Here is a 27416-nt window from a genome sequence, read left to right as displayed (position 1 = left end):
GAGCGAAGTCTCCGAAAATAGGTTTAATTGCTGTAATAACAGCAGCAGGAAGAGAATGCTGGTGAGAATAAGATTCTCCAGTTGCCTGAGCCCTATTGTATTTGCACCACAAATTTTCTCCTGATGGACACAACCCATGACATGGCTTATCATCAGTCGAGGACTTGTGGAAGAATATGGCTGAAACATCTCTCTTCATTGCCTCCAGATTTTCTTTATTTCTCCTAATTGCCTGCAAGTTTTCTACTTCAGTTTTAGTTAACTGACCCTGTCCTGTCAACAATTTTCCATCTTTTAATTTTTTTTTCCTCATATCAGCAGTTAGTTTTCTCACCCTTGTTCCCAAACGTTTTTGAACGTGGGCTACACATTCTGTTATGCTAATAATGGCATCTCCATATTTCTTAGAGTTCACCACATTGTTGTGTGCCTTACTGTCATCATTGCCCAAATATTTGGTGTACCGTATGCCTCTTGTTTCTAAGGAGCGATGAAATATTTGTTGTACTCCATGAACTTCCATACCACCAGTTGCTCATATAAAATTAGTCACACAGTTGTGTTCTTTATGTTCATTAACTTTACAACATTTGCAATTTTTAGACATTATCTCCACATCTAACACTTTACCGGTGTCAACACTCGTGGCAGTCACTACTCCATTCAGAGAAGTATGTCCTCTTTTCTGCCAACTTCCATCAAGTGCAACTGCAATATCCAAAAATCCCTCATTTTCTTCCACTGCTTCCCTAGCAGCCAGTTTCATGCTTTCCTCACTGACCTCACATACAGCTTTCTCTAATATTGCAGTCAGTTTTTCAAATTTATTTGGTGGTTGATATAAGTTCATCACTAAACAAAATGTTCTCCCTGCAGCCATGCCCTTGACAATGGATCGTAAGGCATAAACTAATCTAGTGTTGATTTCATAAGGACCACTTGCATCTGGTTTTAAAGAACTCATAAATGAAATCACAGCTGAGCATTTAGTGCAAATTAAATCCAATGCAATTGCTAGGTCTTTTCTCCCACTGGCACTCTCACAAATTTTCACACTCTGTGACTCACCACACTGTCTACATTGTACAAATTTAAAAATTTACATCTGATAATATTCTCAGGTTTATAATAATGTTACTGCACCCCTTGTCACTTACAGTAAATTCATTGTAACTCTCTTGAAATGATGTGAGCTTCTTTGATGATGCACGTGGTGAAGAATTACAATTAGAAACATTGTTGCCAGGTGACATAACCTCTTGTACAGAAAGCTTTCTGAACTTGTTTCCTCTAAATTGTCGTTTCTTGAAAATGCCTTTACATTTCGTCATCTTCAATAAACACAACAAACTCACGTAAACAAGCACTTCTAACGTAAGTATAACAACTATTTGCAATCACAGTTGAACAAAACTAACCATGTGTTTGAAAGCGTGTTGTTTACAAACAGCAGAAACAAAAGAATGCAGACCATTGCATTCCAAGGATAGCCAACACACTCGGGAGTAAAAAAAAAAAAAAAAAAAAAAAAAAAAAAAAAAAAACTAACGTGCAATGTAGGGGATATAAAGATCTAAAATATATGCAGAAAAGTCGATGACAGAAAAGTGGGCATGACACATAAACACACATGGTAGGAAAACACACTTAGATTTTTTCGACTTGAACCATGGTGTGGTCCCCTAAAGAATCATGAAAGAAGGTTGTATACATGGAAGAAGCGTGGAGACACTGGAAGGTCTTAGATAGATTATATAATGGTGAGACAGAGATTTAGAAATCAGGTTTTAAACTGTAAGACATTTCCAGGGGCAGACGTGGACTCTGACCACAATTTATCGGTTATGAACTGTAGACTAAAACTGAAGAAACTGCAAAAAGGTAGGAATTTAAGGAAATGGGATCTGGATAAACTGAAAGAACCAGAGGGTCTAGAGTGTTTCAGAGAGAGGGTTAGGGAATTATTGGCAAGAACAGGCGAAAGAGATACAGTAGGAGAAGAATGGGTAGCTTTGAGAGATGAAATAGTGAAGGCAGCAGAGGATCAAGTAGGTAAAGAGATGAGGGCTAGTAGAAATCCATGGGTAACAGAAGAGATACTGAATTTAATTGATGAAAGGAGAGAATATAAAAAGGTGGTAAATGAAACAGGTGGGAAGGAATACAAAAATCTCAAAAATGAGATCGACTGGAAGTGCAAAATGGCTAAGCAGTGGTAGCTGGAGGACAAATGTAAGGATGTAAAAGCATTTATCACTAGTGTTAAGATAGATACTGTCTACAGGAAAATTAAAGAGGCCTTTGGAGAAAAGAGAACCATCTGTATTAATACCAAGAGTTCAGATGGGACCAAGCGAGATGGTTCAGTGGTTAGCACACAAATTCGGGAGGACGACTGTTCAATCCTGCGTCTGGTCATCCTGATTTAGGTTTTCTGTGATTTCCCTGAATTGCTTCAGGCAAATGCCGGGATGGTTCCTTTTGAAAGGGCGCTACCGACATTCGTCTCCATCCTTCCATAATCCGATGAGACTGATGACCTCGCTGTTCGGTCTCTTCTGCCAAATCAATCCAACCCCAGCTCAGATGGAAAACTGGTCCTAAGCAAAGAAGGGAAAGCAGAAAGTTGGAAGGAGTATATAGAGCAATGTACTGAGGGCAATCTTAAGGAAATGGAAGAGTATGTAGATGAAGATGAAATGGGAGATATGATACTGCGTGAATTTGACAGAGCACTGAAAGACTAAGTCAAAACAAGGCCCTGGGAGTAGACAATATTCCATTAGAACTACCGATAGCCCTGAGAGACCCAGCGCTGACAAAACTCTTCCATCTGATGAGCAAGATGTTTGAGACAGGCAAAATACCCTCAGGCTTTAAGAAGAATATAATAATTCCAATCCCCAAGAAAACAGATGCTGACGGGTGTGAAAATTACCAGACTATCAGTTTTATGAGTTACGGTTTTAAAATACTAATGTGAATTCTTTACAGACAAATTGAAAAACTGATAGAAGCCGACCTTGGGAAAGATCAGTTTAGATTCTGTAGAAATGTTGGAACACGCTAGGCAATACTGACCCTATGACTTATCTTAGAAGATAGATTAAGGAAAGGCAAACCTCTGTTTCTAGCATTTGTAGACTTAAGAGAAAGCTTTTGACAATGTTGGCTGGAATACTCCTGTTTCAAATTCTGAAGGCAGCAGGGGTCAAATACAGGGAGTGAAAGGCTATTTCCAATTTGTACAGAAACTAGATGGCAGTCATAAGTGTCGAGCGGCATGAAAGGGAAGTGATGGTCGAGAAGGGAGTGAGACAGGGTTGTAGGCTATCCCCGATGTTATTCAGTCTGTATATTAAGCAAACATAAACAAAAGAAAAGTTTGGAGCAAGAATTAAATTTGATGGAGGAGAAATAAAAAAAATGAGGTTTGCTGACAACATTGCAATTCTGTCAGACAGCAAAGGACCTGGAAGAGCAGCTGAATGGAATGGGCAGTGTCTTGAAAAGAGGGTATAAGATGAACATCAACAAAAGCAAAATGAGGATAATGGAATGTAGTCAAGTTACATCAGGTGACGCTGAAGGAGTTAGACTGGGAAATGAAACACTTGAAGTAGTAAATGAGTTTTGCTATTTGGGAAGCAAAGTAACTGGTGACTGTCAAAGTAGGGAGGATATAAAATGTAGACTGGCAATGGCAAGGAAAGTGTTTCAGAAGAAGAATTTATTAACATCATATATAGATGTGTGTGTCAGGAAGTCTTTTCTGAAAGTATTTGTATGGAGTGTAGCCATGTACGGAAGTGAAACATGGACGATAACTAGTTTAGACAAGAAGATAATAGAAGCTTTCAAAATGTGCTGCCACAGAATGTTAAAGATTAGATGGCTAGCTCACATAACAAATGAGGAGGTACTGTATAGAATTAGGGAGAAGAGGAATTTGTGGCACAACTTGACTAGAAGAAGGGATTGGTTTGTAGGACACATTCTGAGGCATCAAGGGATCACCAATTTAGTATTGGAGGGAAAGATGAATGGTAAAAATTGTAGTGAGAGGCCAAGAGATGAATACACTAAGCAGATTCAGGAGAATGTAGGTTGCAGTAGTTACTTGAAGATGAAGAGGCTTGCACAGGATAGAGTAGCATGGAGAGCTGCATCAAACCAGTCTCTGGACTGAAGACCGCAGCAGAACAGCAGCAGCAGCAGCAGCAGCAGCAGTAACAACTGTTTTCTGTTGCATGTTCCTATCTGGCACTCTCAAATCAGCTCTAGCTGAGTGATTGCCTTTATTTTACCTGTTAGAGTGAAAGTAGAATTTTTGGCAAAAACTGTGCATCTCATTTGGAGTGATCCTTATAATTGCATTGGAAGGATGCTAGTTATAGAAAAGTCTAAAAACCTTTAGTGAAATTATAAATAAGAGTGGTAACGATAAGAGTGCAATTGGATTTCCTCTGTTAAATGTAGAGAACAGAGCAGACAGGCGGAAAGAGTACATTGAAGGCCTCTTTGAGAGGAAAGACTTGTCTGATGATGTGATAGAACAAGAAACAGGAGTCGATGTAGAAGAGAGAGGGGATCCAGTCTTAGAAGCAGAAGTTAAGAGCTGTGAAAGACAAAAGACTGAATATGGCAGATGGGGTAGATAACATTCAATCAGAAGCTCTAAAATCATTGGGATGTGGCAATAAAAAGACTATTCACTTTCATGTGCAGAATGTATGAGACTGGCGATATACCATTTGACTTTAGGTAAAATAATCATCGTCCACGCGATTCCCAAGATTGCAAGAGGGGACTAGTGTGAGAATTATTGCACAGTCATCGCAGTAGCTTGTGCATCCATGTTGCTGACATGAATAACATACAGAAGAATGGAAAGGAAAATTGAGAATATGTTAGGTGATGATCAGCTTGCCTTCAGGAAAATAAAGGCATGAGAGGCAATTCTGATATTGAGGTTGTTAATGGAAAGACTACTAAAGAAAAGTTAACACATGTACATACGATTTGTTGACCTGGGAAAAGTGTTCAACAATGTCAAATTGTGCAAGTGTTAGACATTCTGATAAAAATAAGATTAAGTTATAGGAAAAGAAGGATAATATATATAGTATGTCCAAGAACCAAGAGGGAGCAGTAAGAGTGGAAGATAAGAATGAAGTGCTCGGATTAAAAAGGGTGTAAGACAGGGATGTTGCTATTCGCCTGTACTGTTCAATCTGTACATTGAAGAAGCAGTGATGTAAATAAAAGGTAGGTTCAAGAGGGGAATGAAAATTAAAGATGAAAAGATATGTAGGATGCAACTTGCTGCTGATATCACTAGCCTCAGTGAAACTGATGAAGAATTACAGGTTATAGAATGAACAGTCTAATAAGTACAGAATATGGATTGAGAGTAAATCAAAGAAAGATTAAAGTAATCAGAAGCAGCAGAAATGAGAACAGTGAGAAACTTATAAGAGTAGATGAAGTTAAGGAATTCTGCTACCTTGGCAGCAAAATAACACATGACGAATAGAACAAGAAAGACATAAAAAGCATACTAACATTGGCAAAAAGGGCATTCCTGGCCATAGAAGTCTACTAGTACCAAACATAGGCCATAATTTGAGGAAAAAATTTCTGAGAATGTATGTTTGGGACATGGCTTGTATGGTAATGAGACATGGAGTGTGGGAAAACCAGAACAGAAGAGAATAGAAGCTTTTGAGATGTAGTGCTACTGAAGAATGCTGAAAGTCAGGTGGACTGATACGGTGAGGAATGAGGAGATTCTGTAGAGACTCAGTAAGGAAAGGAATATGTGGCAGTACTGACAAGAAGAATGGAAAGGATGGTAGGACATTTGTTAAGACATCAGGGAATAACTTCCATGGTTCTAGAGGGACTGTAGAGGACAAAAACTGTACAGGAAGACATTGGAATATGTCCACAAATAGTTGAGGACACAGGTTGTAAGTGGTACTCTGAGATGAAGATGTTGAAAGAGGAGAGTAATTTGTGGTGAGCCACGTGAAACCAGTCAGAAGACTGATGACTCAAAAAGATTTTTTGCAGGTGCATGTCAGCATTCCTGGCACACATTTAAATTGCTCTGCCACTGTACCATAGCACTCGGCTAGAAAGCCAAAACAGTGGAGTCCCCATCACCAAAATGGAGAATCGTGTGGTAAATTCTTTTTGACAGCAGCATAAGTGCTGCATTTGAGCAAATGAATCGAGAAGGCTGAGAGAGCCATTTGGGTCACCCAGACACAGTTGCAACAATTCCGCTGCTGCCTCAGTTTGGCTGGCTTTTTGAACTGGTGCGGGCAGTTGTGAAACATGGCAGGCGGAAATCTTTGTCGCTTTCAATATATTGTGTAATATGTTGGAAACTGATCTGTGGCTCAATTTTCACTTTTCAAGTATTGCCTCAATTTTGCCGGTCTTCAAGCACCAGTATGTCTGCTCCTCTTTCTTGTTATTTAGAGAGATGGTCTACTACTTAGTTCTTTGTCATTCAGTCATGTTTGTCCACACTGTCAGCATCTGTGCCACACTGTCAGCCCTCCACCCCCACCTTTTGACCACTGTGTCATACGATGGTACATTGTTGCTGTACACTTTCACAAACTCGTTGTGGATTGTTTTGGCATTGTTTCCCTTTGAATGAAGAAAACTAATGACTGCACAATAAAGTTGTTGGATTACATATCCAAATGCAGTGTTGCATTGTCGTTTGGAGTTCACTGTAACTGTACATCCCCATAACTGACAGAGGTGGGCAAGTGCATGCCACTTCCAATAGAACTGTGCCTAGTAAACCTCTGCTATATTGGGCTAACGTATACGATTTTGTTTTGTCTTCTAATTGCATGCTATACCATATTTTACAGTCTATAAGACACTATAGACTATAAGCTGCACCTTAATCTTTAAGCAGTTTTTGAGAAAAACTACATTTTTACCATTTCTGTTATGAGAGTGCAAAGCCAGACTAAAAAAAAAAAAACATAGTGTAAAAAATGGAAGTAACCTTTAAAATCCCTAAAAATCATCATTTGTTCTTTCTTCCTCTTCTTCTTTGTTGTTGTCATTGTCCTCTTCGTATATAGCATGGTCTTAACTGCCACTGAGTGTGTTACTTATGCCACACTTCTTTAATGATTTAACAATAATGTCGTCTCTTACTCTAGACCACAATTGTTTTATCCACTGACACGCTTATTTGATTGTATGCTGATTTAAAGCTTTCTTACACATGAATTCATGTTGGGCTTCATCCATGGCTCTCGGACTGACTGTGGGGTTAGGTGTGCCTTTGTCATTGGCACCAGTGTCTTTCGATATCAGCTTCCGGCACACTGCTCAGCATTTACAGCCAAGCTCTTGGCCCTGTATCAGGCCACAGAGTGCATCTGGTGACACAGCCTTTTCAATTGTGTCCTCTGCTCAGACTCACTCAGCGCTCTTCAAAGTCCATGTGCACTGTACACTGCTCACCCTTTAGTGCAGGAGCCAGTGTGATGTTTCTGTGGGTTCCTGGTCATGGCGGTCTGTCAGGAAATGAGGCTGCTGACACTGCTGTCCTCATATCTCGACCCGCTAGTTCCTATATTCCCTCTGATGTTCTCTGTGTTGCCACCTGTCAGGAGGTAGTGTCCCTTTGGCATTGGCAATAGTCCTTCTTCATGGGAATAAGCTCCGACTCATTAAGCCTCTCCCAGCAGATTGGCCGGCCTCCTCTCAGCGCTCTTGCCGGGAGGAGGTCATTTGAACTAGGCTGTGTATTGGGCACTGCTGTTTTAGCCATTGTCATTTGATAAGTGGCTCTCCCCCACCACTTTGTACACATTGTGCCCAAGTTTTAACTGTTCACCATTTCCTTATGGAATGCCCATTTTTTAATTGTTTACGTTCCCATTTGGGTTTTCCGTCTGAGTTATTGGCTTTTTCAGCAAATGACGTGTGGGCTGTCAACCGTGTTTTACTTTTTATCTGCCAAAACAATATGGCAGAGGCAATTTAATTTTTAGTTTTGGTCTGTTTCTGTATGGTGTCTCTTTTAGCCCTTTCTCCACGTGCCTGTTTTTAACTATCTTCTCTTATGTCAATTGGGACTGACGTATAGTCTTTTTTTAACTCCTCTGTCTTCATGTTCTATAGTTTTGACTTGGGTGCATATAACCCAAGTTGTTTTTTGCGCCTTAAAGCAAAAAAAAAAAAAAAAAAAACAAACCAATCGTCCATTTGTTCCATTCCTATCTCTCAGATATACTTTAAATGGTTTATTGTCTTTCACAGAATTTTTCAGCTAACTGCTAAAGTGATTGAACACAAGAGGAGAACGCTTCTTCAATAAAGCACCTTTCCCCCCCCCCCCCCTCTCTCTCTCTCTCTCTCTCTCTCTCTCTCTCTCTCTCTCTCTCTCTCTCTCTCTCTCTCTTTTACACACACACACACACACACACACACACACACACACACACACACACACAGAGTTAATCCAGAATTTATCAGCCTCGTCCCTCCAGCCCCAGTCATGTACATGAATACCACCATCTGGCAGTATTTCAGAAGGTTTTAGCATTGTATTGTGCTTGAAAATGATCGCTGAATTAAGTTTAGTGCCGTCAGTACATGGAAGGACAATAGCGTAGTGCATTTTTTCAGTCCACTTGTTTTTATAGTTACAGTTTTAGTAGCACTTTTCATGAAAACAGTTCTGTTACTTGGCTCATCAAATGTCAGAGGAGTTCCGCCCATATTCGCTATTTGGTGTAGTTTCACAATGGTTTTCTTTCAGTGTTGAATGATAAAGCGATGGAAAAACAATATTTTCTCTTCATACTCTTGTGTCATTTTCTGAGATATTTTGGTTTGCTTTCAGTCCTCTATTGACACCTTTAGTCTTCCTCATTCTTCAGTTCTGTGCTAGCTCACCAATGGCGAATGGTTTTTTTCTGTTGTTGGAGAGCCAAAATACCACTCAGCTGCTCTGTTTACATGTTCTTCTGCATACACTATGACTCTGTCTTTATAGCCTGTGTCGTATGAATATCTTCAATTTTTTTTCCATTATGATACTGGCTACTAACAAAAATATTGTACTGTTACAATAACACAAATTGCTTTCAATTCACTGGCACTGTAGACTGTAATGACGCATCATATGGTAGATACTGTTCCGGGTTTATGATGGCGGGGCGAGAGGGTGGCAGTGTTTGCAAGCTTGCAAATCTCTGCAACACAGGTTCGATGCGTCGGTGCACTGCTGTTGCCAGCTGAATCCATTGCTGCATTGCTATCATATAGAGATAGGTTTTCCGCGGCATTGAATATATGGCCCGTTTTTGAGACTGGCAGGAATTTTAAATGAAAAACTGGACATTTTAATTTTAATTTAAAGTATGAGATGCACCTGAATTTTTACAGTCCATAAAATACGGTTGTACTGTGGTATGCAGATTTTAATGTCTATCAGGACTTCAGGAAAAAAACGTTAATCAAACTGTTGATTACCCCCCCTTGTACACCCTGTTCCTGAATCATAAAACTAAGTATCAGATTGGCCTTAATACCCACAGTACATATTGTCACACTGTAGATTGTTACCTTGAGTAGTTATCCATTTGGCCAACCAAATTTAGATTAGTTATTTTCTAATTCGCTGAAGACCAATGTTGGGGCAGTTCCTTTGGATAGGCCACAGTGGCTTAGGCAGGTCATCGATCATAAATTTTTAATGATTTTTGTGTATTTACATGTTCCATAGTGTGAAATCTTGCTATCAACTTGATTCTGTTAGCTCTCCTCCATAGCTGTTCAGAGGTTGTATGTAGTCTGGGTGACTAGGTAAGTATCAGGCTACAAATCCAAAAGCCGGCAGTTAGGTCCCAAGTCAGTCTGTCACTTATCTTTCGCTTCTACCACTGATTTGTGTAAGTGAGAAATGCTAAATGGCTCTGTGGTTTGGAGTATAGTTTAAATTTTAAAACCACCTCCACTCCCACCCCGTAACTGGCTACTAAATGCTTTCAAAAGTCACATCCAAGTAAAGCCGAATGTCCCTCAGTATAATCTGCCCAATAGAACATTGAAGTGTTTGAAGGAAGATTCTGGCTTTGGGGTATTGGACAGGATAACATGACTAGATTTATCTTCAGATGTAGGAGAATAGAGTTGCTTTATATATAGGGTGCCCATAATTAAAGTTAGTTTCAAAAAGGTGTAGATAGTGAACCACTGTCAAATTTGAACAGCATATTGTTGATGCAGGTACAAATGTTGATGAACAAAAATAACAACAATTTTACCGATAGATGGCACTGTAAGTGTCTTAATGAAAATGGGGTTGGCTACAAATGACAAATGAATCACAAAATGCCAGCTATGGTTTGAATCGCACATAACACCATCCATGCTGTTCAATGTGCATGACTGTACAAGTTAAGCAGTAAACAGTTGTGGCACTGTTAGGCAAGCCAGTTCGCCATGGCAAAGTTATACCATGTCAGATGAGAAAAATCTGTTTTTAATTGTTCTGGGGCCAGAAACAACATAAAAAGCAAAATGTTATGTTCTAATTGTTGCGAGACTTGCAGAAGACATGTCTGATATGCTGTCCAATGTTTTCTGCCACAACTTGATATAGATAAACAGCACATCCACAACAGATCGGAGTGTCTCAGGGGTCATGATCAGAATTCGTTGCACAGTGTGTGCCTTCAGTTCAGCTATGCTTTCAAGTAAACCCATAGCCAGAAGTTGCACGGATTAAGATCAGGCGGTCTGGACGGCCAGACTGTAGGGATATGACAGCTGATAATTCTAACATTTCCATAATGCCTCTCAGCATCTGCTTCACTGGCTGTGTGATGTTTGAAGGAGTGCCATTTTGTCCAAAAATGGTCCTACCTGTACATCCATGCTGTTGAGGGTTTGGAATGATGTCGGTGTGCAAAAGACTCTCATAATATTAACAAGTGATGTTACAGGTAACAGGATCTGCAAAACTGATTTCCTCAAAATACTATAGTCTTACAGTAAACAATGCCATCACCCTGCACCACTCTGTCACCTTTTGCAGAATGAAGTCATGCTGTGTGTGTGTGTGTGTGTGTGTTTTCTGTTGCCTATATTCTGCAATTCTGTGTATTGATGTGTCCTTGAAGAGGGAAATGGGGTTTGTCTGTCCACAGAATGTTCCAAGACCATTCATTGTCCACTTCCATGTGAGCAAGAAATACCAGAGCGAAAATTTGTCTTGCTGGCAGGTCAGCAGGAAGCAACTCATGGACACTGGTGATTTCTTATGGCTGGCAATTCAGGAGGATGTTTTGTAGGATTTTATGCACTGTGCATGCAGGCATGTCTAAACATTGGGCAGTTCCTCACGCACTGCATGTTTACAGGCACCACTCGACCTCTACCGCAGTGCTGTGGCCACATATTCGACAGATGTCAGATACACGAGAGTCACCATTCTTGTAAGAGCGATACCAGCAGCACACAATCCTTCATGCAGACAGTCGTGTTGGGTGTCTCAGATGCAGACTAAGGAACAGTTGTGTGCTGGTTGTCTGTTGGTGTTTATATTCTGATGCTCATCTGTTGATAAAATTTTTGTTAAACCTTCTTCTGTTCCATGACATTTCACTGTGTGTCAATAATATACTGTTCAAATATGACATCATATTGAGTAGTGGTTGTCTTTTACACTGTTTTGAAATTGGAACTGTAATTATGGACACCCTGTACTTAATAATTTGTTTGCACTGTGCATTTTGATATTAGGCCAGTTAATACATTCAGTCTAAAGTTTATGAAGTGAAGTGCGGAGGGACAGAATGGTCATCAGTCAGAATATTGTTGTGTATCCCACGGAGCATTATTAACATTGAATCTACTGAAGTTATTATGTGAGGGCAACACAGAAAACTTTTAGAAAATCAGACAGATTAATTTTTTTAAAAAATAAATTAATTTTGTGTTCAAAATATTCTCTTCTAACATTAATACATTTCTGTATTAAAGCAGTGATCAACTCTTCCTGGGGCATTTCAGAAATCAGGTTTTTATAATGTTCCACTGTTTCGTTTTATACAAAAAAGTGATTTCAAGCATTCTGTCTTTAATTTTTGGAAACAAAAGGAAGTTGTAAGGTGCAAGGCCTGGGGTGTTTGGTTTACAGTCCGTGGTGTTCACCTTTAGAGCATCTTGGTACTCATTTGTGAGTTTTTCTGCGTGCGACGATGCATCATCCTGATGTAAAACTCTAGTTGTGGACATTTATTGCAAACTTTTTCAAAACTTTGCAATAAACACACATTTCTGTTCCAGTCATCAGTAACAGTACATCTGTCTTCTAGTGCTATAATGTTTATACAATCAGTTTTAGAGGGGGAAAAATAAAGAACACTAGCAACCACCTTCTTTCTACCACTGCGAATTTGTTGGACTTCTGTAGCCTTAGCTTCTGTTAGAGAGACCCATTGAGCCACTTGGTTTTTCCTTTCAGGATAATAATTATAAAGATTCATCGCCAGTAACAATATTCTGAACCATATGTGGAATTCCACGAAGGAATGTTTGCGGGGTTTCCTGTATGAGTCGATGCATTGCTCCCAATTGGGAATCAGTTAATGTGGGATCTGTAAACAATTTTTGGGCAATGTTTTGGATTTAACTTGTACCAATGCCCAGTGTTGCCTGAATAAATTTGTTTGATGTTCGTAAATCATCTTTGAGCATTGCTTGAACAGGGGCAATATCTTCATCAGTAAGAGCTAAGAAAATGCCAACTCACTCACTTACACACACACACACACACACACACACACACACACACACACACACACACACACACACACTAGAGAGCTGTTCACTCAGCCAGTTACTGAGGATCTTCACCTTATGCGTAATCTGTTGTTTTAACTTTTCACAAATTGCATATACAAAAGTGTTTCGGAGGCAGATGTCTCATTCAGATGCATATGAAATGAAGCCAAATATTGCATCTGGCTCACATAATTGTAATTTGGGCCTTTGTGAGCAGTTGATAGATGAAAGTATTCAGCACTCAAGCAGCCACATTAGAAAATGGTACTTACTTCCAAAAAGCATTGTATCTACATTTCCCTTACTGTGTCAGGGGTTGCGGCGTGTCAGGAAGTACGTAATACCTGTACAAAATACCTTATGCTATGCTTTGTATTTTGCCTTGTAGATTATAGAAGTCCATGTACGAGGATCATTCAGATATAAAATGGGATATCGTAACATTGCTGTATTGGTGACTCGTACCAATAAAAATGGAGTGCCTTATTGTTCTGCATAGCTTCCAACAACATAAGTATATTTTCTGTATCCAATAGGAAACTTTCTTGTCCATTGAGGGAAGAAAGAAGCTGGTTGTCCCAGTAGCCAGTTGGATTTATACTGTTCGACTGCATACTGTGTTTGAAATGTTCTCTTCCTAAAGCTGCCTCCAGTGGACCAGCTCTGTGGAGGTCACTAGAGATCAGGAACTGAGCGAGTACGAGTCTGGTGTTGAGGGCTGCATATATTAGAAATTAAAGTGCCATTTTTAAGTTAGTGCTAAACTGGAATACTTCCAGTCTCTGTGTGTCCATCTTTTCAGAGATCAGCTGTTCGACATGGGATGTCAAATTAAACATATTTAAGCCGTATGGTTTCCAAACTTATTTTATTTGGGTACCAGTTTTGGCAATTTCGAAGATGATGTAGTAAACTGCCAAAACTGATAGGCAAATAAAATAAGTTTGGAAACTAGAATGCTGAAAGGTGTTTAATTTGACATCCTTCCTTTCACTATACTTGTGCAACACACAAATCTATATAAATATGTTCTGCTGAGTGCCCTCAGTGCTTCTTGCAAACTTGTGGATGTGTTCTCCTTTCTAAGCTGGTATAGTCCACTTGTGCCGATAACAGACTCAATTTTCAGTTAAATAGGCAGCAGTAGAATCTGGAAAGTTGAGTCTTGAGTTGTCAGTGATGGTGAATTCGAAGATGACGTCATCGGACCTGCTGGTGGATAACGTGTGTTGTCCATTAGAACCTCTTGAAGACAGTTCAGTAAACAGTTTGGCATACTGACAACAGCCTCACAGTACATTTATTACCATATGAAGTTGTTCAGCGATAAATTGCAATTTGAAAACGGCAGTAACATTCATTACAATAGTAGGAAGAGACATTTTTTACACTGATCATCAATCATCCACAATGTGATGCAGAGACGAGGTATTTCACCACAAAAATCTGTGACAACTACCGTATTTACTCGAATCTAAGCCGCACTTTTTTTCCGATTTTTGTAATCCAAAAAACCACCTGCGGCTTAGAATCAAGTGCAAAGCCAGCGGAAATTCTGAAAAAAGTTGGTGGGTGCCGTCACAACTTACTTCTGCCGTCGAATATATGTAGCGCTACACAGGCATGCTTTGTAGACACAAAGATAAATACTGGCGCCAAAACCTCTGCGGCAGTAAATAAAAAAGGTGGAAGACGTGCTATTTTCAATGTACTACGAAAATCAGACTGGCAAGACTGTTTGGGATGTTAGTCAATATGGCCAACTCTACGTTCTGAATTTTTTCCTATTTGTGAGAAGAGATGGTAGCTATAATAGGAACTTTTATAAATTGTGAATCACATGCAATATTCTCGTCACCATAAGAATAATACGCATATAAACATTTTGCCATGTATTGTTTCATGTTTGCTGCTATCTCATTTAAATCCGGTCTGCCTAATAAACTACCAAACTAGAGTGAGACAACAGCAAACATATCATGTCATGTTTATATTCGTATTATTCTTATGCTTAATAGTGATACAGTCAGAAATGAATCACGGCAATTGACTAGATTTCTAAATCTAAGATGACTCTAATTTCTGTGTAGAATGTAATGTACTAAAGAGGCGCCTGCAAAGATTTTCAAACGGAGAAAAATTTTTGCTAAAGTCTCGTTCAGAACATATTCTATCTTGTTGATCATTATCAAAGATCATTATCAAAGAAAGCAGCAGTGTAAGTAACAACAAATAGCTGTTTCTTGCCATTGTTTCGCTAATGAGACGATTCTTCTTTTTTAAAAAAAAAAAAAAAGCGGCGGTAGCACGCACAAAAGCAAGCCATGCCGCGAGCGGCGACAGGCCGTAAACACGCACTATCAGAAAGCGATAAACAATGCATGACACAGTACAGTAACGCATTTTCAGCTTAGAGTGACGTTAACACCTTTAACAAAGAAAACTGCGCTTATCAGATCAAAGAAAAATAGGCTATCAATCCAAACCAGACGAAGCTCGTGGAAAAGGAAGGGTATCCGTATAAATACTGACGCATAGCAATGGCTACCTGGTAAAGCTTAACTGATAACTTATGACTCGAACCAAACTACTGTAGCTGTATCGTCATTCATTCGACCTAAATTGTGTCTCATATTACAATGGACCAACTTTGTTTCGATTTGGAGATGCGGCCTATAATTTTTCTCTCCCCTTGAATTTTGTATCTCAAATTTCAGGTGCGGCTTAGATTCGGGAAAATATTTTTTCCTTGATTTCGAGTCTTATTTTTCAGGTGCGGCTTAGATTCGAGTAAATACGGTAGCCCTTTAAAGTGAAGAATCTAGTGGATGACAAAATTAACTTCAAACACAAACTAAAATCATTATATTTCCAATTAAACAAGATTTTTTTTAAAGAAATATGCGAATTTCATAATTCGTGTGTACGTGGGTGTGTTTGAATATAACAAAATGTAAATCACTGTGTGTTGGCAGAGGTTAATGTAAAAGACTGTAATGTAAATGAGTAGTATGTTGTAATTTTTTTCAGTGGCAGAGAGCATTATGAGTGTTCACTCATTCCATATTACAGTGAGAGAACACACGTTATCCATACAACAACAGACAAACAACTTACCACCTTCTTCAAAACTCGAGGGAGTAGCGGCTGACAAGTATGTCAAAAACCACCGATATCTCAACAGGTGACCCTCCCTGTTATTTTAAGACAAGTTTCCAATTCGTGCCTTGAAAATGAAAGGGGTGTTACCCGTTGAATACTGGACCATTCTGCTGCTTACAGTATGCTGTGTCAAACGCACATGCTGCAGCACAAAAGGAACATGTGGTTCATGGTCAGAGGAACCGTTATTAGTCAGTGCTATCTACCGCGGCAGTGGTGCATTTCCAGACACATATTCGTAGGACCTTTCTTTCTCTATTTCCAATCAACAATCCGTCCTTGCAGTTTTTCAGTTTTGTTAATGTTCACTCAGTTTTTGGCGAATTTATCTTGCTACATTCTTCAATTATTAGAGTATAGTAAACACTGGGGGAAGCTTGAAGTTACAACTACCCATCTGCTTCTCCTCGAGCAATTTATCTGAAATTATAAGTGGGTAGATAAAAAATCTACTCGCCAAGTGGCAGCAGGAGAACACACATGTATATGAAAGTTATTATAATTTGCTAGCTTTTGGAGCCAGTGGCTCTCCTTTTAGTAGAAGGATTGAAGGGGAAGGAAGAAGGTGAAGGAAAAGAACTGGTGACGTTTATGAAAAGGGGCAGAGTTCAGAATAGCCTCCCAGAACCGTGGGTCAGAGGACATTTACAGGATGGGACGAGAAGAAAAGATCTCATCCTGTCTGATAAGTCACCCTCAATTCAGGGTTCTGGGTGACTTCTCTGAACTCTGGTCCTTTCCCTAAACCTCACCAGTTCTTTTCGTTCACCCTCTCACTTCCCCTTCAACCCTTCTGCTAAAAGCTAGCAAATTATATGTGTATTCACCTGATGCTGCTTGGTGAGTAAAATTTTTTATCTATCAAATTACTTTCATTTTCAAACACTGATTAATTTTATTAAAAATTATAGTTATGTTACTGGTAACAAGTGATTGTGTGCATACTTTTTAGGATGCAGATTCTATATCAATAAAGACTAGGTTGTTTTCATATAACGGTTAAATTATAAATGACATTGTCCATTACTGTGACAGATTTCGGAGCAAGGTATGGCAAAAACTGTTCAAGAAACCACTTCTTGAAAGTGACAGTGTTCATTTCTAGATGGTACTCACTGCCGATTTTCTTGCACTTAACTTCAAGTTTGTTCTCAGGAACAAAAACAGAAGAGCCAGCATGCATTACTTGAGAACTTTTTTCTATCAGAACTTTAAAACCACCAGCACCATCACTCATTTACCAACGGGTTTCCATGGGGTGACTTGGATTACCAATGTTTCATCTAGGTAATACACTTTTGAACTACCTTCCTCCATTATTTCATGCATTGTTGTCAGGAATGTGACTTGTGCTGCAGCTGTGTCAGTCTTTCCAGCAAAATCTTTCTTCGATAATTACTTTGAATATATTTGAAACTGATGACTTTTAAAATTCTTTGCATTGTCAAAGCACTACCTTTTTAGGCAATTTGCTCAGGCTTCATTGTAACAGGTTTTTGTGACTTGGGATGTTCACCATTTATAGACATTTGAAAGACAGAATGCCTTAAGGGGAGTTGGGAAGTATTTTATTTTATTTTTTAAATATAATCTACAACAGTTGAAAATGTTAAAATCGGTAATTTTTCTGTACAGAAGGCTGTGGATTGCTGTGTTATAAAGGTTAAATTGCGTGTTTGTATTGGTAGCACTGTCAAAAACAGTATCGAATCGTTTCATAGTATAAACATGCATTGTATGTCGAAGTGCTAACGTTATTCTGAGAAAGAGTGACAAATAGATTGGTAAATCTCTCAAAAAGTAAAGTATGACACCAAAACGAAGTGCTTTTAAGAAACGTGGGTTTCATGGTAATAGATTTTTGAATAAAGGGAAACATTGTGTTAAACATGTGGCATGTGAAGTTACAGACAATGAAATAGTCAAACTCGTCAGTGTCTAGAGAAACACCCACTAGTCCTTCGAAGATTAAAATAAAACGATGTGATACACAGTTTTCTCAAAATGAGTGATGTAAATGGTAGGTTAGGTTATATTCTGATGGATTTACACACCCTGATAAGGGTGTTAGTTGAGTGTGTGTGTGTGTGTGTGTGTGTGTGTGTGTGTGTGTGTGTGTGTGTGTTTTGTGAAATATGTGGATGGCCAGTTAGTTTACATGAAGACAGTGAGGTATTGAACGGACTAGCCAGGAAACTTGTCATTATTTGTGTCAGTTGTAAATATACTCATTCATTTTGGAATGTTGATAAATGTAAAGATAATTATTTTACAGTAAATGTTAGATAGTTTTATGGATTGAGAGCTATTGGCAAAGAACACACTGCAACAGAAACAATGTGTACCATGATGAATATTCCACACCCATCTTGTAAAATCAACAAGTATGCAGGATTTATTGGAGCTGCTGTGGAATTTGTTGCACGTGAGTCAATGAAGGCTGCTGCAAACGTAGCTGTTGAAATAAATGATGGTATGACTGATGTACCGGTAGCTTTTGATGGCACTTGGCCGAAGCATGGCTACAGTTCTAAGAATACAGTGACTAGTGTGGATACTGGAAAGATAACAGATTTCCAGATTTCAACCAAACATTGTTATCATTGTAAATCAGGGAATGAAGAAGGAACAAGTGGTGGTATGGAGGCCTCTGCAGCTATTGAAAATTTTAGTCGATCTTTGAACAAAAGGGGAGTGTGTCACATTAAGTTCTTAGGTGATGGAGACTCAAAAGCCTATAACAGTGTAGTAGCCGCTCAGCCTTATGGTGAGAAGATTACCACAAAACTGAAATGTGTTGGTCATGTCCAGAAGAGCATGGGCACCAGGTTGAGGAAGTTGAAACAAAGTTTGAGAGACAGACTTTCTGATGGTAAAACAATAAGAGGCAGGCTGACAGACAAAATAATTGATGAACTACAGCAGTATTATGGGATGGCCATTAGAAATAATATTGTGGATTTGTTGAAAATGAAGCAGGCACTATGGGCTACCTTCTTCCACAGATTAACAGATGAAAAACTTGTACACCACCTTTGCCCTCGTGGACCTGATTCATGGTGGAATTTAACTGCAATGCCCAGTACTCAAACAGTTCATACAGCCATATAAACATTCCATCCCAGCAGCAGTCACGGATATCAGAGACCTGGCAAATCCTGAATTACTGAGTAAGTGTGTGCATGGTCAGACTCAAAATCCCAATGAGTCATTCAATAATCTTATATGGACTCACTCACCAAAAATGATATGGACTCGCTTACCAAAAAATGTTTTTGTTGGAATGAAGACACTAAATTGAGGGGTCAGTGATGATATTGCAACATTGGTAGGGAGAAAGTGCTACAGCATATGGGAATTAATCCTGGAGCTAACAGCATCAGAGAACTTGAACGAATCGACAAGATTTGTATTGATAAAGCAAAGTATGCTGCAAAGTTGGCCACTAAGGAGTCCAGAAAGAAAAAAAGACTTGGAAAAAGATCAAGAGGGTGCTTCTGAGTGACTGAAAATAAAAATTAAGCACATATTAAGTGAGTCACAGTCTTTTGAAACTTTTGAAGCTGTTCCTGAACATTTACATTTTCTGTTGCATTTTTCCCTAAATATCAGAAACCACTTTGAGTATTCAGATTTTCAGGGAGTAATAACAATCATATCCTGAGTCTACTGAACTAAAAGAAGAACATAATGTTAGGTATAATTAAAATTATTTGGGATAACATACAAAAAATACACAAAATTGTGTTTCCGAAAGCAGTGGCTGAAATGCAATTATTGTAGTTCAGTAGACTCAGAACATACAGTTTAATGTTCTGTAAAATTTTCATGTCAATAGCTACAGCAGTTCCTGAAATATGGGGAAGCCAAGTCACTAAATTTAACACTGTCGGGGTAGAGCAATCCAAATTCCCTCAAAATGTCCTCGTCAAAACCATCCATTTGTGATACAGGTTATTTGAATTTTTTATGCTTTCCATGTGACACAAAACCTATTTTTCAGAATGTTCCTGCTGCTCCGACACTTTTGTCTACAATTCACTGTACTGTTCTCTTGCTGACACCGCATACTTGAGCAGTCCATTGTTGTGCCTTCAAAATTTAATCGATAGAAGGCTTGCTTTCAGATATATATTTCAAAAAGTTGTAAACATGGTAAATAATCCCCATTGCCTGTTCGTGAAGCAGTTAAGGTTATTGCTACCACCTGACTTATTTATTTGGAAATCACACTAACATATTTACCGATACACATTCACAACTATACTGCTGCAAGAAAACAACATTTACAATAGAGTGAATTATTCAGTTACATAATGAAAGAAAGTACGGCAACACCACAACCTGCAGGAGAGATTCTTGTAACTTGTGGATAGCCAATTGGAAAGAGAGTGGATCTTATTGGATCACAGTGTTTGACAGAAGGGAATGTGTTGTATGTAAAGGCTTTTAGTGGCATCAGAGTTAGTGTTAAGTCCGTAATGAATGAGACAAGAACTGAAAGGGTAGTGAAGCAAAAGCTGAAATGCGCAACCTTGTTTGCAGATGTTCCTTTAAAAAGGAAAACCCAGGAGAATTGCGCCAATTAAATCCTCGAACCACTGAAAAGATGAATGAAATAAATAGTGTTGAGTAACAGCTGAAATAGTTAAAATTGAACCAAGCTTCAAGGCCCAATGCAGTTACTATCAGATTCTATACTGAATTTGTGGCTGAGTTAGCTGCTCTTCTAACTATAAGCTGTTGTAGATTCCTTGAACAAAAAACTGTGTGCAGTTCTTGGAAAAAGGCACACATCGCCCCAATCTACAAGAAGGGTAGTTGAAGTGACCCACAAAACTACTCTTCAATATCCTTGACATTGATTTGTTGTAGAATGTTAGAACATATTCAGTGATCAAAAATAATGAATTATCTTGAACAGAATGACGTTGATACCAATCAGCTTGGATTCTGAAAATGTCGATCATGTAAAAAACAACTCGCACATCTCTCACGTGACATACTGAATGGTTTGGATCGAGGGAATCAAGTAGATGCAGTATTTCTTGACTTCTGAAAAGCATTTGACTCAGTACCACGCCTAGACTTATTGTCAAGAGTAAGATCATATTGGGGTATCAAGTGAAATTTGTGACTGGATTGAGACCTTTTTGTTAGGGAGGACACAGCATATTATCTTGGATGGAGAGTCATTGTCAGATATAGAAGTAACTTTGGGTGTGCCCCAGGAAAGTGCATTGGGGTCGTTGCTGTTTCTTGTATATTAATGACCTTTCAGACAATATTAATAGTAACATCAGGCTTTTTGTATATGATGCAGTTATCTATAATGGAGTACTATCTGAAAGAAGGTGCATAAATAGTCAGATCTTAATAAGATTTCAAAGTAGTGCAGAGATTGACAACTTGCTCTGAATGTTCAGAAATGTAAAATTTTGCACATCACAAATTGAAAAAAAAAAAAAGTAGTATCCTACAACCATAATGTCAATGCATCACAGTTGGAATTGGCCAACACGTACAAATACCTAGGTGTAAGACTTTGTAGGGATATGAAATGGAATGATCACATAGGTTTAATCATGGGTAAAGCAGGTAGCAGACTTCAGTTTATTGGTGGAATACTGAGGAAGTGCAGCCAATCTACAAAGTACATTGCGTACAAATCACTCATGCGACCAGTTGTAGAATATTGCTCATGTGTGTTTGACCCACACCAAATAGGACTAAGTGGGGATATTGAACGTATAGAGAGAAGGGCAGCACGAATGGTCACAGGTTTGTTTGATCTGTGAGAGAGTGTTAGAGATATACTGAAGGAACTGAACTGGCAGAATCTTGAAGATAGACGTGAAACTATCCCCAGAAAGTCTATTAGCAAAGTTTCAAGAACCAGCTTTAAATTATACTCCAGGAATATACTAAAACCCCTATGTATTGCTCACATAGGGATTGTGAAGATAAGATTAATTAGTGCATGCACAGAGGCATTCAATCTGCCATTCTTCCTGCCTTCCATACTTGAATGGAACAGGAAGAGACCCTAATAACTGGTACAGTGGGATGTGCACTCTGCCATAGACCTCACGGTGGTTTGCAGACTATAGATGTAGATGTAGATGGCTGAAACTTGGTCTGCCTTCTTGAGTATGGTGGAGTAGAGTAGTCACATAGGGAAAAGTCTGCCCTGTGAGGTGGGTGCTCAAGAGGCTGCCAGTGTAGCTAGGTTAGTTAGAGCTGCTGTACATGGCCATGCGTTTTCCTGCGAAAGGACATTGTGCATTGGTTACCAGCGTTGTTTGTTGCAATAAGCAGTTTTAGCATCATACAATAGCATGCAGTCTTTAATAGGCCACAGTCACTGTTCTTTGTCCTTGCAGGTAGTCAAGAGGTTACAAACCTTTTGAGACGCAAAACTAATTTGCCAAAAATTTCCTATCCGATATTTGAATCTTGACCTCAATCGGTGTCCCCTCTCCAGCTTCCAACCACTCTGTACTCGTCCTTGTTTTCTGAGGTTTAGCGACAGACCCACATTTTACCACAAGTCACAATAAGGTGCAGAAAAGCTTCTCCTCTTTATTCAAAGTAATTTAGAAGTCATTGACAAATATCTTTCACATCTGGGTGAGAAGACATAGAACGTATATTGTCAATATTTTCCCGTATCCGCGTATGTCCAGTGAAATGGTACTACAGACAGTTCCGACACTTATTCCTATGTGTGATGCAATCTCAGCAGCAGTAATGTAGCAGTCACTTCCCACAAGCTTGTGTACAGCTCAAAAATTTTCTTCATTAATGCTGGCCACTTTTTGCTTTCATTTTCCACTTTAATATGACTATCTCGATGCTTCTGGGTCCAGTTAAACATTTGGATTTGACTCAGAGTAGCATCATTGAATTGTGCTTGGAACCTCTTCAAAAGTTTGTTTTCAATTTCACTCTTTCGCACTTTTCTTGGTGAGAAAACAAACAGTGGTGCATTGTGCAGCGGTCACGGGTACTCCTGGTTCACTTATAGCAATTCTAAGGTTACGGACCGTAATGTGTGGGCCATGTGCACAGCTGTCCCTTCTCCATTCTCCTACAAGCAGTGCCCCAGGGCACCACAGTGTTCACATTGCTACACAAGTCAAATGAACAAAATTCTAGTTTACATTTGAATGGCGCTTGTAGAGGACATCAGTGAAAAAGCTTTCTTAGTTTGTAATTTCAGAAATGAAAATTCGTAATAAGATCATTCCTGTTTCTACGCAATTGAAGTACAATTATGTGTTTTAGTAAATGTAAAATACCTACTCGTTTTCAGGCAAAGGAGTTTGAGGACATAATAAAGATAGGACGCACTCACCTGATGGACGCTGTGCCTCTGACACTGGGACAGGAGTTCAGTGGATACGTGACACAGTTGGCCAACTCGATAGATCGCGTCAAGGCGGCACTGCCGAGGCTGTACCAGCTGGCTCTGGGAGGCACGGCAGTCGGAACTGGACTCAACACACGCATCGGTTTTGCTGAGAAATGTGCAGCGAAGATCAGTGAGCTGACATGTAAGGCCACTAAGATTTTTTTGTTTTTACAAACATTTCAGTTTTAATTTCTGTCTGAAGAATAGTTTGGTGTAACACTCTATGCTAGTATGTCTTGTGCGAGCCTCATCATTTCCAGGTGACTACTGCAATCTACACTTAGGTGACAAGTCATGAGATAGCTGTATGTACATATTCAGCTGGTGGTGGTATCACGTTCACGAGGTATAAAAGGGCAGTGCTTTGGCAGAGGTCATTTTATCCAGGAGATTCGTGTAAAAAGTTTAACAATGTAATTATGGTCGTACGATGGGAATTAACAGACTTTGAATGCAGAATGGTTGTTGGAGCTAGATGTGTGGGACATTCCATTTCGGAAATTATTAGGGAACTCAATATTCCAAGACCTGCATTGTCAGAAGTGTGCTGAGAATACAAAATTTCTGGCATTACCTCTCGCTGTAGACAATCTGTGGCCGACGGCCTTGATGTACTGACCAAGAACAGCGGTGTTAGTGTCAAGTTCTCAGTACTGACAGGAAGTAACACTGTGTGAAGTAACCGCAGAAGTTAATGTTGGATGTATGACAAATATAGCTGTTGAGATAGTGTGGTGAAATTTGGCATTAATGGGCTCTGGCAGCAGACGATTGATGAGAGTGCCTTTGCTAACAGCACGTCACCTGCAGCACCCCTCCTGGACTCGTGACCATATCAGTTGGACGCTAGATGACTTTAAAACTGTGGCTCGGTCAGATAAGTCTAGATTTCAATTGATAAGAGTTGATGGTAGGGGTCAAGTGTGGTGCAGACCCCACGAAGTAGTGGACCCAAGTTGTCAGTGAGACACTGTGCAATCTGATGGTGATTCCATAATGTTGTGGATTGTATTTACATGGAAAGTGGTCCAGCTGAACCAATCGCCGACTGGAAATAACTACACTTGACTAAATGGAGACCATTTTCAGCCATTTATGGACTTCATATTCCCAAACTGCGATGGAATTTTTATGGATGACAGCAGGCCCCAATTGGTTTGAAGAGCAATTGATTTGGTGACCCAGATTGTCCAACCTGAATCCGATCAAACATTTTTCGGACATACAGAGGTTAGTTCGTGCTCAAAATCCTGCACTGCCAACACTTTCGCAATTATGGATGGCTATTTGAGGCAGCATGGCTCAGAATATCTGCAAGATCCTTCCAGTGACTTGTCAAGTCCCTGCCACATCAAGTTAATGCACTCTGCCGGTCAGAAGGAGATCTGACACAATATTAGCAGGTATCCCATAACTTTTTGTCACCTCAGTGTATAACCATTTGAGGCTGCTTGCTGTATTTCAGCCTTGGTCTCCCTCTACAATTTTTACTCTCCACACTTCCCTCTATTACCAAACTGACAATTCCTGGATGCAGTAGTATCGCTTCTTTTAATCAGGTTGTACCATAAATTTCTTCCTTCAGAATTCAGTTTTTTACTTCCTCATTAGTTATTCCATCTGCTCATCTAATCTTAACCATTCTTCTGTTTTACCAAATTTCTAATGCTACTATTCTTTTGCCTGAACTGTTTTATCATCCATATTTCACTTTTCTACAATCTGCACTCCAGTCTATTGCCTTCAATTCCCCTAGCACTGTCATTTTATTCACTACATTCTATTATCCAAGTTTCACCGTTGTTAATATTCATCCTATATCTTATAGTAATATTACCCTCCCACACATCACTACTAAAATTCTCTTAGTCTCTGTACTATTTTCAAAAGCTTCATGAGGCATAAGATATACAAAAGAAAAAATTTTTACTTATCTTCATTATCTCACTGTTGTTGGCTTCAGGTCTTGCATCTAGGTTATACATTCTCGAGTCTGTAATTTTTATAACACTGTGGGTTCTTGTTGAACTGAACTGAATAACTGATGATTTGCGTGTTGTTATGAATGTCTTTTTATTTTATCCCATTCTTTTATGTCACACCAGCTTTACAATTCCACTTCAGAACACGAATTCACATTGTTGTTGACAAAATAAGAAATTAGTCTACTTCCATTAGAGGCATGCTCACAACTACTTTACATTCTGCGGTATTCACAATATTCCAAAGAGTTTACAAAGCAGAAGAGTTTACAAACTTTCTTGATAAAAGAAGAATCTTTGCTAAGTTATATTATCCTCATTATTTTTCTGTAAAAGTTGTAAATAACTGTTCAGTCCCTGCATTTTTCCCTGCTACCTTCAGAATTTTGAAGATTGTTTTCCAGTTTACATTCTTTAAATCTACAAATGATGTGAACATAGGTTTGCCTTTCCTTAACCTACTTTTCAGATAAGTCATTGGATCGATATTGCCTTGTGTTCTCCTACATTTATTTGTTGTTTAAATGTTTTGTATTCTATTGTTTTCATGTGGTAGAGTCAGTCATTTGAATAGACTGTCAGCAGTTTTTTTTTAATTATTTACAGGTCTTCCATTTGTGACAGCACCGAACAAGTTCGAAGCCTTGGCTGCGCATGATGCCTTGGTGGAGGTCTCGGGTGCTCTGAATGTGGTTGCTTGTAGCATTATGAAGATTGCAAACGACATCAGGTTTCTGGCGTCAGGTCCGCGCTGCGGTCTTGGTGAAATCAGCTTGCCAGAGAATGAACCTGGCAGCAGTATTATGCCAGGTAGGTATTGCTCCGAAGCAGTTTAAAAGCATCTTATTGGCGAACTGGGATGGTGTAATAACTTAAATTCCTCTTTCTTTGATGCTGCTTATTTTTCCAGTACTCGTCATCTTCTCTCTGTGTTGTCTTTTCCTTTCTCCCTATATTGTCCCTGATTTCTTTTTTCTGCTTTGAAAGCCTTCCAAATTTGGTACTTTATACTTTAAAAAGTTTTTTTCAGTTGTTTACTTTTGATATTGTTAATTTCTAGTCCCCGTCTTATTTCTCTAGTCTGTGATAATGTTTACTTTTTTCCAGAAATACAGGAACATTTGTGTTGTTAGTTTGTTCTCACACTCTGTAGACATCTCCAGAAGAGGTTAACCTTAGCTTTGTCATTTATTCTGATGTTTTCTTTATACAAAGACTGTCTAGAAAGTTTTTGGCTTCAACCAGAGATCACAGCACTACTCATGTAACCTCCCCCCTTCCCATGTCAGTGAAATGGTAGTAGACACTATGTAAAATTGCAAGTTGTTCCAGGCAGAGTTGACTGTAGGCAATTGTCTGAAGCAGTTGTGGTGCACGTGGTGTGGAAAAGGGAAAAAATTGAATATCGTGCAGTGATTCAATTCTTCATAAAAGAGTGTTTAACACCAACCAAAATTCATTTGTGGCTTGTACATGTATATGGCAGCTCTTCACCTTCAATTTCCACCTTGAAGAAATGAGCAGTAAGTTAAAAGTGACCGTGAAAGCATCAAAGATGATCCACGCAAAGGACATCGAAAAATTGCGAGCACACTGGAAATCGTTGACAAAGTACACAATATGATTTGGAAGGTTGCGTATAAAGGTGCATGAAATTGCTAATTCTCTAGGGATATCAAAAGAATTTGTGGGTCACTTTGCGCCAGGAACTGAACACAAGAAAGCTTTGCGCAAGATGGGTGCAATGTGTGCTCGCAAATGCATTCACGTGACACTTTCTGAAAAGTGTTTGATGCATTTTAAGTGAAACAGAAGTGACTTTTCACATTGATGCATGATGGTGGATGAAACACGAATTCACCACTACACATCTGAATTTAAAGAGCTGCTGTCTGTGCAGTGGATAGAATCAGATTCTGCCACTCGAAAGAAGGCAAGAACGGTGCCGTCAGTAGGAAAGATCATAGGCATCAGTGTTTTGAGATGCAAAAGGAATTTTGTTGATTGACTACTTTGAA

The 27416-nt window shown here is 39.1% G+C and overlaps 1 protein-coding gene across 1 annotated transcript in view; it reads left to right on the top strand.

The window, feature by feature from the left end:
- LOC124716920 (fumarate hydratase, mitochondrial-like) overlaps window positions 1–27416 on the top strand; it is an 82625-nt gene that overhangs the window by 39323 nt on the left and 15886 nt on the right. The window contains exons 5-6 of the mRNA XM_047243491.1: window positions 23318–23558; window positions 26005–26208. Coding sequence (XP_047099447.1) covers window positions 23318–23558; window positions 26005–26208 — 445 coding nt within the window. The remainder of the gene's footprint in view (window positions 1–23317; window positions 23559–26004; window positions 26209–27416) is intronic.

The sequence above is a fragment of the Schistocerca piceifrons genome, chromosome 9, assembly GCF_021461385.2.
Source record: "Schistocerca piceifrons isolate TAMUIC-IGC-003096 chromosome 9, iqSchPice1.1, whole genome shotgun sequence".
NCBI classification, from domain to species: domain Eukaryota; kingdom Metazoa; phylum Arthropoda; class Insecta; order Orthoptera; family Acrididae; genus Schistocerca; species Schistocerca piceifrons.
Note: the sequence above shows the minus strand (reverse complement) of the source record. Positions and strands in the feature narration are given on the sequence as shown.